Source organism: Colossoma macropomum, unplaced genomic scaffold (genome assembly GCF_904425465.1).
Source record: "Colossoma macropomum unplaced genomic scaffold, Colossoma_macropomum, whole genome shotgun sequence".
In the NCBI taxonomy this organism is placed as follows: domain Eukaryota; kingdom Metazoa; phylum Chordata; class Actinopteri; order Characiformes; family Serrasalmidae; genus Colossoma; species Colossoma macropomum.
This window is the reverse complement of record NW_023494794.1, coordinates 9,208,229-9,220,305: the sequence shown is the minus strand read 5'-3', so window position 1 is coordinate 9,220,305 and position 12,077 is coordinate 9,208,229. Positions and strand designations below refer to the sequence as shown.

Below are 12,077 nucleotides of genomic sequence, written 5' to 3'. Positions count from 1 at the left end.
ATGTAGTGACTATCGTCTTTACTGCTTTGCGATTGGCCTCGTGTCTCTTTATGAGACCATTTTCTTTGCTAAAGAACCCTTGAAGAACCATTTTAAGAGTGAACATATAACCTTTTTGAAAATGGTTGTATATAGCACCAAAAATGGTTCTTTAAATAAAGCAAATGGTTCTATATAGAGCTATGAGTACTCAACGAACCATCTGCCTGATTAAAGGGTTCTTTGCATAATTAAAGGGTTCTTTAGACTGATGGAAAGTGTGTTGTAGGTGGTTTTACACAGAACCTTTTTGAAAAGGTTACAATAGTAACAATAGAAGAACCGTTTTGAGTGCTATAGAGAACCATCTACAGCACATTCTCCATCAATCTGATGAACACTTTTATGATGTAAAGAACCGTTAATCATGCAAAGGGTTTCTTTGAGTGCTCATGGTTCTTTGTAGAATGATTTTCTTTGCTAAAGAACCCTTGAAGAACCATTTTAAGAGTGAACATATAAGTATTTTGAGGGTTATTTATAGCACCATAAATCGTTCTTAACACTTCTTTAAGTTCTTTAAATAATGGAAAGTGCTGTAGTTGGTTCTAAGCAGAACCTTTTTGAAAAGGGTTCCATATAGCACCACAAATGGTTTTTATGTTGTTAAGATGAGCTTGTAACAACAAAAGAACCCTTTTGGTGACATATGGAACCCCTTTCAAAAAGGTTCTATATAGAACTAGCCACAACACACTATCAATCTGAAGAACGCTTCAGTGAGTGAGGATGAGTGTTCATGGTTCTGCACAGAACCACTTTCTTTACTAAAGAACCTTTGAACAACCATCTTTTTTAAGTGTGATGATATTATGACATCATAATATTGTGGGTACTAACACAGAACACCCTGCATGGCTTTTAGGCCAAAATATGATGTCAAAACTGCCGTAAAACAGTGTCTCAGACATCAGGCTGAGTATTTATTACAATGTAATAACTTTCTGTGAGGGAGCTTTTAGAGGTGGACGTCTGGTTCCTATCACCACCACTGTGAACAATTCTGACTCGGTAAGAGTTTTATCACTTTATTTCAGACCAAAAGGATCCAAAAGAGTCCAACAAACATAGTTTTATACTGATAGACACTGAATACACTAAGAAGTTCCACTGCACTTCTATAGGTTTAATGCATGGTGTTGCCATAAGGCAACAATTTCTTTTTTTTCATGACTGCAATATAAGTCAGTCTTTTCCTTTTCTTTTGGGAAACTGAAGACTTTGTGAGTCACATGGTATATTTTTAACTGATCACATGCCTTCCTGTCGCAGTCTAGACCTCTTTATCACACACATCACATGGTGAGGCCCAGATTCTGAAGCCCCTTCACAATGTGTGTATAACTTATAGCACAATATGTGGAGGGTTACAGTTTCATTTTTAATCATTATACTTCACATAAAATTCTAAAATATAGTTGTTTCCATATGGCAACAGCATGAGACAATGCAATCTGTGATGCGTACAATGGGAACAAATGATCACACGACCACTGGACGCTGCTATTTTCTCATTGTTTTTTTACAATCAAGTACAACTGTTTTAATATTTCTTTCTATATTCTCATACTGCATACTTTATTAGCCCCCTTTTACCCTGTTCTTCAGTGGTTAGGACCCCCATGGACCCTCATAGAGCAGGTACTATTAGGGTGGTGGATCATTCTCAGCACTGCAGTAACACTGACGCGGTGGTGGTGTGTTAGTGTGTGTTGCGCTGGTACTGAGTGGATCAGACACAGCAGTGTTGCTGGAGTTTTTAAACACTCACTGTCCACTCTATTAGACACTCCTACCTTGTCAGTCCACCTTGTAGATATAAAGTCAGAGACGATAGCTCATCTGCTGCTGGACAGTTTGTGTTGGTCATCCTCTAGTCCTTCATCAGTGGTCATTCTCAAAACATGGATATCTGTAAATATCTTTTGCTGTTATGCACATTTTTTCGTGCCTGGGTGATGAATATCTATGTGGTGGTTTATTGGTTTACTCCCATTGTATGCATTGCAGATTGCAGTCCCACTGTTACATACTGTTGCCATATGGCAACAAAATACAAAGCACAGCTGCAAAAAAGTTATTTTAAAATTTCTATTAATTATGCCATTTCCATATGAAAAATCATACGGACTTTTACATCAGTCATTAATTCTCCAAATTAACAACAAAACTAAAACTCATTACTTTTTGCTCTCATTTAAGTCATTGAACATTTTAGTCGTAGTAAATCCAGGTGACCCGTTGCACCACGACTTCAGCCCATTTGACTTGGCTAAGAGTCACACTGTCGGTTTCCAGGACAAGGTTTAAGCCTAGCTCTGGACTACACAGCATTCTAAATGGAGATTCTCCACTGAAAGGAAAGTCTAATACAGGACTAAAGCTTAATCCCTGACCAGGGAACCAGCCTTTACTGTTTATTCCAAGAACTGACTAGTTTAACACGAGGACAAGAGTTTGGGCCACTTTCACAGATGAAGTCTAGACTAAGAGGGATTTAAAAGTGACAAACCACAGTTGGCATTGCAGTTTAGCCCAAGATCAGGCTTAATCCAATGACTTGAAAGTCAGGGTTTCCTTGTAGTAACTGTTTCACCAGCAGATGGCGACAGTTCTGTCTCAATAAATAAAGTTTCAACACTTCAGTTTAACTTTCAGCTCTAGTTCTGATCAGATTTGTGGCTCTAACATCTAAAACTCCATTTCAGTAATAAGGTGTGAAACACAGGGGGTCCTGGGGGGTCCAGGACTTCCTAGTTATCATCTTCAACCTCCTAAATGTCTCAAAATCAAAATAAACTTCTAACATTATGTTTATGATTAGGGTAAAATAGGAAAGGTCATTTTTGAAAAGGTTCTGAAAAGGTTCTCTATAGCACCCAAAAGGGTTCTTCTATCATTATGATGTCAATCTTGTAACAATAGAAGAACCCTTTTGGGTGCTATAGAGAACCATCTACAGCACATTCTCCATCAATCTGATGAACGCTTTCATGATGTAAAGAACCGTTAAACATGCAAAGGGTTCTTTGAGTGTTCATGGTAATTTGTAGAACCATTTTCTTTGCTAAAGAACCAAAAATGGTTCTTAACACTTCACACTTCTTTCAAGTTCTTTAAATAAAAAAAATGGTTCTATATAGAGCCATGAACACTCAAAGAACCATCTGCCTGATTAAAGGGTTCTTTGCATAATTAAAGGGTTCTTTAGACTGATGGAAGTGTGTTGTAGGTGGTTCTATACAGAACCTTTTTGTATAGGGTTCCATATAGCACCACAAATGGTTTTTGTGTTGTTAAGATGAGCTTGTAACAACAAAAGAACCCTTTTGGTGACATATGGAACCCCTTTCAAAAAGGTTCTATATAGAACCACCTACAACACGCTCTCTATCAATCTGAAGAACGCTTCAGTGAGTGAGGATGAACATGAGTGTTCATGGTTCTACACAGAACCACTTTCTTTACTAAAGAACCTTTGAACAGCCGTCTTTTTTAAGTGTGATGATATTATGACATCATAATATTGTGGGTACTAACACAGAACACCCTGCATGGCTTTTAGGCCAAAATATGATGTCAAAACTATCATGAAACAGTGTCTCAGACATCAGGCTGAGTATTTATTACAATGTAATAACTTTCTGTGAGGGCGCTTTTAGAGGTGGACGTCTGGTTCCTATCACCACCACTGTGAACAATTCTGACTCGGTAAGTTTCTCTAAAACCGAGCGTTTCACACCAAACCACTCTGAACGACTCTGTTTACATCTCAGTGATTAAATCATGCATAGAAATAAACAAAGTGTGGAGTTCCCCTTTAACCTCACATGGTCAGGGATCTACGTGTCATCAATCCGTCATCACTGTATTACCATGGAACATCTAAAATGATGTTATTATCTCTGTCTCTGTATCTCACGCACACAACACTGTTAACAGTGCTAGCGAAGCGCGTCTCTGAGCGATACCTGGAGACAATCCAGACTCTCAGATAACTTATCGCTGCTGAGTGGATGACGTTCAGTGCACTTTGACATCAGAGTGAAAGAGCTGAGCTGCGTTTCCACTGGTCCAGAGCATCGGTCAGGCAGCCAATCAGATTAAAGAGACTGATCAAATCAACTGCTGCAAGAAAAGCTCATCATTGAATGAGTGGAACGAAATGGTGGAGAAATTGACCAAGGGTCACCCATTGCTGTAACCTAATTATTGCAGAATGTATAGCATATAGCTTTCCCTTAACTGCTATTACTGTTCTATAAACTCTAGTGACCCTGCTGAATTTAATTAATCATTCAACTATTATTTACCCGTTATTTCAGCTGAAAATACATGCAAACCTAAATCAGTGGATGGTTACATTGATTTTATTACACTTACCTCTGCCTCTCAGTTTCTGTGCCTGCAGATTACTGAAAAAGCATGCATTAAAATACTAGTCTGTCTCTGCCAAACCCTGGATAACAGGAAGGAAGATACTCGTACAGTTAACCAGACAGCCAAATGGACCTGCTGAATTCTGAATTATATTACCTAATACTGTGCCATCGGTATGCTAGTTAACAGTGAGCTTTCTCTTGCTGGTTGTTGTATGAGTATATCGCTGCTGTCAGAAGAAAACCTTGTATCTCCATATTTGTCGTTTTTCAGTTTTTAACAGAATTTGAAAATGCATGTGGCTCTTTATATCGCATGTAAATTTTATGATGAATGGACCAAACGAAACAGCCCAAAATGACTTGGAAAAAATTCTGGTTCCATTGACTTACATTAAAAGTGATGTAGGTTTTTTCCTTCTCCTGTAAAGTTATCATTTTGGAGATACAAGGTTTTCTCGCAACAACAGTGATATAATACAATGCAACTTGGAACTACTATTAATTTCTCTTCTAAACGCAAATACAGCAACTACAGAGCCTGTAGCCTCAACCGAGTAGCTGCTGGAGCACTAAAGCATGCTAATTTAGTTAGCAACATTACGTGGTCCAAATAAAAAACAAGTTAGTGGGTTTTACATTTTACAAGCAGAATCTGTTAATTAATCTCATAAACTCTCACATTTTATCAGAGCTATGTTGTACGTTAGCCTATGGTATAGAGTCTTCATGCAAGTTGCTAACAAAATAAGGTGGAGCCTTACTTAAAGCATAATGATTAAAAAAATGGTTTGAGCACAAAGAAAAGCACAGAGAAATGCACCAGTAATGTGAACAGTATCTTTATTATGTTGGCTTCACAAAGTCTTTGTAATCTTATTATTATTGTGTTTGTTCAAAGATAATATTTTTCCATAGAAAATGAATAGTGGAATGTTCAGAGACAGAGCAACACCTTAGCAACAAACTGGGATATGATAGCAACAGCTTAGCAGCACCTTAGCAAGCACTTAGGATAGCATAGCAACACTGCAGCAACCACTATAGTAGCAACTACCTGGGATACAATAGCAAAGGCCAAACAATACCTTAGCAAACACCTGGAACAACACAGCAACACATTAATAACCGCCTGGGATACCATAGTAATGGCCTTAGCAACCACCTAACAACCACCAAACATTGTCCTAATGACAAGCTGGAATACCATAGCAATCTCATAGCAACACCATAGCAACTCCCTGGAATTACATAAGCACAGTTATGTTATTAAAAACAATCAACAGTGTTTTGCAACTGCAAAACATTTAAAGCGTTAGTTGGCTTTGCTGAGCCAACCTAAAGTTTGTTTACAAACTTTCTGCTTTCTAGTTTAACTTGCTGTATTTCTGATCACCCTGTCTAGTTCCAACCAGTAGCTGTTAAAGCACCGACTGATAGTGATCGCCTGACATCATAAAACTTAATTAGGCCATTAAAATGCCATAAAAAGCGTGGAAGGTGAATCATTTGCAAACGATATGAAATAGTAATGTAAATAATAATAAAAAATAATAACAATAACAACTGTTATTATGCAGTGCTCAAAGATAGGTCTAAATAGTATCTGCTTTATGTAATCATGTAATTTATAAAAACAAGCATCATAACGTAGAGCTTATACGTCTTTCAAAGCCCACAGAGTGTAAGAAGTAAATAATATCTTTTCTAATGTAAACTCCCTCAAAATCCCACTTCCTCGCTCCAACACTTCAGATCCTCACTCTCATACCCACATAAAATATAAATTACTTTCATAGTTTACTTTTAGTTACAGTAGTTACAGAATAATAAGTCTAAAGAGTAGTAACTGAATAATCAACAGTTAAGAGAGGTTTAAAAGCTCTCAAAGTGATGGAGAGGTCTTAGGGGTTGTGGTAATGAAAAATCTAGTCAATATATGTAATATTTCTCATTATGACATTGTTGTAAGAACATTATAACAAACTTATTTATGGATTTCTTACTAGTTTTTGTACATTGTAAGTCATTTTATCTAGTAAAGTTGCAGATAATTTGCTTGGATAAAGAAATGATGCCCAAAACAAGCAAAGTTACCTGTCACTTAAATGAGAAAACCTCACTAGACACAACTACTTAACCCCTTAAAAGGCCAGGGCCCACCAGCAGGCCCAAAGTTTTATTACACACTTTCTATAACCTAAGAATAGCTCATTGAAGTCCCTGTAATAACACAATGATAAGCCTTAGTATGTGATGAGCTGGGATTTTAAGGGTTTAAAAAGATGGAGACAATGTCCAAAAATAGGTTAAGTAATCTTAGAATATTTTTACAGCTCTCATAATGAGAAATGTTAGTTATATTGACTAGATTGTGGTTCAGGCCAATCAGTGATGCAATATAACATTATAGACAAAGGGACCAGGATCCAGTATGTGTGTGTTTGATGAACTGATTTTAAACCTAAACTTCACTTTTTTGTTAGTTTGAAGTGTGAAGTGAAGTAAAGGTGGTCATGCAGTTGCTCCTGGTGGTGGAGGGGTGTAGGTCCAGCATTGATTAGTTCACTGATATCATGCCCCTTCACGCTCCTAACCTTTGAACTTTACCCTTCCATGCAGGAGGTCTGGAGTCCAACTCCATCTCACACACAGTGGCCGGCCTATATAAACCCACAGACCCTGGGGTTTAGTGTCACTCACCAGAGCACCACCTCCAAGGTAAGAACACTTCTGATCTATGGAGAAAGAGAGGAAAAGAAGGGAGAATAAGAGAAAGAAGCAGGATAACTCAGAGTCAGCCTTAAAGGCAGAATGTGGAACAGGAAAACAGCCAAGAGGAAAGAAGGTTTAACAATCAGATGATCTGCATTAGTGAGGAGGGAGATAAAGAAAACTTTATTTATTCTTTTCTCATCAAATAGTAACTGTTACTTTGCTTTTCTGGGTTAAACAATTTCCAATGCTATACAGATTAAGGACACGCATTACTTAGGCAAAGCACTTTCTTATGAAGCATCAAAAGCTAATTGGCTGCTATTTGGCGCCCCCTTGTGAGGAAATGTTAGCCTGCTAAATGTGAGTAAGAAAATGACTGGACAGTTCTATGAAGTGCTTCGCAACTAAAAATTCCCAGTGATACAGGGATACGGACAGTTCCAGAAAGAGATGCCCGTAAGAGTGAATTCAACACTGGGGATTTTGTTGTGTATCTTCACTGGAAAATTCTTTTCAAAATGTAACTTGGTAAATGTTCTTTATTTCGTAAGTGTTCCCAAGGTTTGTGATCGAGGCATAAATTGAGATCGGGACACTTATTAAAAACCTCTATTTAAATTATAAGAGACATATGTTTATTCAAATCTGCCTAAACAGAATTTCTGTCTGAGTCTGATATTTAATAATTGGTTATTTCTAGAGATGCATGGTGATATCGGAATATATATGTTTATAATTAACAGATAAAGGTTAGATTTTTCTATTTTGTGGCTCTAGGTAGATCTAGTCCCCATTTCTACATTTTAGAAATGTCTGTTTATCAGCATCAGCAGAAATGTACAGCAGATGTAAAAGTATCCAATATAAGAATTGAGAATTCCCTCATCAGTGCATTCCTACTTATTTCATGACTGCGATACATAATAACAATGTTCTCTCTCCCTTCTGTAGACCTCAGCCATGAAAGCTGTAGCTCTTGCACTGACCCTCCTCTTGGCCTTGGGTGAGTCCCTTTATTGTTTGTCCTTTATCTGGTCCTCTTTGCCCTACTTATTTACCATTTTGTCCCAGTTTGCTTTAATTTTAGACCTCTCTGCAGTGCAGACAGCTGCTTTTGTTTTGACTAGAAACAGTCACTTCAAATCTAAATGAGACTTCAACATTCATATCAGTTGCTTGTCAAAGCCTTTATGGGTTGATTCGGCTCATATTTGTAAAAGTGCAGTTCAGGACTTTGGATACTGTTCTTTGCTTAGTTTTGTTGCTATTAGCTTTAGTAGATTTTACCCACTGTACCTCTCTGGAGCTGTTTGAGGCCTAGCACACTCTGAAGCCTGAGTCTTTCCTCTCTGCTTGTTCCCAGGCTCCCATGCCCGTACCCTGCAGGCCGACGCTCCCTCTCAGCTGGAGCACTACAAGGCAGCTGCTATGGTCTACCTGGACCAGGTGAAAGCCCACGCCTCCAAAGCCCTGGAGCACCTGGAAGGAACTGAGTATGACCAATACAAGTAAGAGACAGCAAATCACATCTGCTTTTAACCTTCTGTCAGTAGTAAATATGAACACCTGATCGCTACATTTCATTCTCGCTAATCAATGATAATTGCCTCATGAATTGAACAAGCTGATCAATTGAATGGGAGCTGTTTCCTACGTCCTCTTTTTCCAGAACCTATCCAGCTGATCAAAGTCTTTGATTAGATTGATTGGTTGGATCAGGTGTTCAGTATTAGAGTTCAAACTAAACTCCACAGGATCTCGAGGAGGGGGGCTGGTGACTACTGTCCCAGAGCAGGGCCTTGGGACCCTCCAAAACACCCTGTGTGCAGCATCTTATACGCAGATTAGAACTAAATTCTACAGGAAAGCAGATCTCCAGGAGGGGTTTTGTGACCTCTGCTCTATGCAGTACAGCTAAACTTCTTCCCTATTTTTCCAACCCTCCTAGGCAGAAGCTGACCGAGAGCCTGGACAAGCTCCAGCAGTATGCTGAGACCGCCTCCCACTCGCTGAGCCCATACACCACCCATCTCATTGACAGCACCAAGCAGGTGCGTGAGCACATTCTGTCTGAGCTGGAGAACCTGCGTTCTCAGGTGGAGCCTCACGGTGTTGAGCTGCGCCAGGTCATTGAAAAGCACGTAGAGGAGTACCGCGAGAAGCTCGGGCCCCATCCTCCAGGAGTACCTCGCCAGCAACCAGGAGGAGCTGGAGGCACTGCGTCTCAAGCTGCAGCCTGCCCTGGACGATCTGAGGCAGAAGGTGGAGACCAACTTCGAGGAGACCAAGTCCAAGCTGGTGCCCATTGTGGAGGCCGTCCGCGCCAAGCTGACCAAGCAGCTGCTTAACCTCAGGAATCTGGCCACTCCCTACGCCGAGGAGTACAAGGAGCATGTGCTGAAGGCCGTGGAGGATGTGAAGGAGAAGCTGGCCCCCCACACTGCTGAGCTGCATGGACATCTGGAGCCTTACCTGGAGACCGTGAAGGCCAGACTTACATCCATCTATGACTCTGTGGCCCAAGCTATCAATGCCTAAACGGCTCTGTCCAGGACTTAGTCACATATATACAAAGTCAACACTTTAGATTAACATGTTCATATGCTTGTCTGTCGGCTACAACATTCGCCTATGATGTGATGATGCAAAATAAATGAAACGTTAAAGAAAACACTAAAATCTGCGTGTCTCCTTCACACTAGTAGATCACTGGTCACACCAGCCTGGACGTTTTAGGAAAGCTGCATAACTTAAGCCAAAAGTGAGGGTTGTTTGACAGGACTGTCCCTGGTCTCTATTACTATTGGACAGGCTTGAGTTTTCTAGCTAACTGAGAAATCCTGCTTTGTGAAAGACCCTTAGAGGAAAAGAGCACTAAACAATTACATCATAAACACTGGAAATGACAGTAAGATGTACTTGTAGTACAAGCAGCTTTATGAATAAAAACTTCATAAAGCATATCTTAGGTATACATTTATAAATATATTTATACATAAGTTGGTCAATTATTAAGTGTCTATATTATAAAACATCAGTGCAAGACTCAACTATGACAATCCACTGCAGTTCTGTGGGCAATTCACTCATTACATTTTACATTTTTGGAGATTTTTCACTCCGGTTGGTTTTGGTAACTACTTTCTTTTATATATGCTTATATATACTTTTACCAGGATTCTAAATATGAAAATACTTCTAGTAGTCATTACTCCATTAAAGTAACAAGACATTTAATTGAGTGTGGTTTCAGGCTCTTTGAAAGCAGTTCTTTTCTATGTCATGCGCCATAACTTCTGCACAGGCCACATTTTGTATTTATTTATTTTTTTTCAAAACGTTATAAATGAATAAAAATGAATGATATGATGAATAAAAAAAGAAACACGATAAATATGAGCAGGACTGGGAGTCTATGGCCAGTTGTAAGGGCTTAAAAGAAAACAAACAACAAAATGAATCTTTAATATCCCTTGTCTTTGACTGTCCTGCCTTTCTAAACATCAACTAACCTCTTATTCTCCAGGGTATATTTTGGTTTGTCCATCTGAATTTATGTGACCAAATAGTAAGGCAAATTATTCAGTAACTGCATGAAATATTATTTTTTTTATTTATTTATTTATTTATTTTGTAAAAGCTCCCCTCAAATTAACAGAACATGTGTTTTATGATACACATATTGCTGTATGCTTACAATTTACTGCTGAAAGCCAAAAATCTTAGACGCTGTTTGTATTATTTTATATAAATCATTTTTACAGAGCAGATCACTGAAGAGACGCCGTCTGTTTATAGTTTACAGCCCAGATTTGTGGAAAAATGGGTCGACTTTCAGTAGACAAAAAAATGTGAGTTCAGCTTCTTTTATTATAAGGGTTTAAAATGACATCACCCATCTATTTGACTGGAAAGAAGACAGTTACAGCCTCATACGACCCCCTACCTTTTGAATGTAGCTTATGAAATATGAAAGTTCTATGAAGAATATGACAAAGTGTGTTTTGGAACCACCGGTGGTCTCAAGGAGTTGAAGAGGCTAAACATCAAGTCTTAAAGTCAGAAGAGACGCTGGGAGTGTTTATTTATTTGCTGGGGCAGAACAGGCAGGAGTGGCTCTTGCTGCCCTAAAACAGAAACAAGTGAAACCTCATAAACAAAAACAGGCTGGTTCAGTTATTACTGGACTAACTTCCTAAAACTCATCGCATTCCCATACTGTGCACTTATGCACATACAAACATATGCAAACACACACAGACCACTGATTACTCAGCTGAGTCTTTATGAAGGTCCTCAACAAAGGACAGAATTCAACACCAGAGGCTGCTTTTCTCAGTGCACATCAGCGCTTTACTGTCCGCATAATCTGCCTGTTTTAACATTTAACTCTTTTTAAAGACTGTTATATAGGCCTGGCAGCACAAGCTGCTGGCAATATCAGAAGACAAGCGATAGAATAACAGCAAATACACACTTTAATTTTAGTAAACCCTGGAGAGATTTAGCTATTTACAATAATTTAGATACCCAAAACTGTATTTTCTAAGCTACGATCACTTAGATACACTATATTGTATTTATCTATTTACAATCATTTAGTTACCCAATACTATTTTTATCTATTTATGATCATTCAGTTACCCAATATCGTATTTATGTAATTACTATCAGTTAGTGACCTGTCCAGGGTGTACCCTGCCTTCCGCCCAATGACAGCTGGGATAGGCTCCAGCACCCCACCGCGACCCAGAAGGATAAGTGGTTTAGATGATGTATGTATGTATGTATCAGTTAGTTATCCAACACTGTATTTACTTATAATCATTTTGTTACCCAATATAGACACAAGGGACAAGGATGCCGTATGTGTGTGTTTGTTGTGACTGATTTTAAACCTAAACTTCACTTTTTCATTAGTTTAAAAGGTAAAATGTGTAA

General features: G+C 38.7%; 1 protein-coding gene across 1 annotated transcript; it reads left to right on the top strand.

The window, feature by feature from the left end:
- Positions 1-7,044: 7,044 nt before the first annotated feature.
- LOC118814476 (apolipoprotein A-I-like) lies at positions 7,045-9,807 on the top strand. The gene is given in 5 exon segments (XM_036580102.1): positions 7,045-7,139; positions 8,088-8,139; positions 8,500-8,644; positions 9,085-9,301; positions 9,303-9,807. Coding segments are annotated over 4 exon segments (777 nt in total). The 5' UTR covers positions 7,045-7,139; positions 8,088-8,096; the 3' UTR covers positions 9,675-9,807.
- The last annotated feature ends 2,270 nt before the right edge of the window (positions 9,808-12,077 follow it).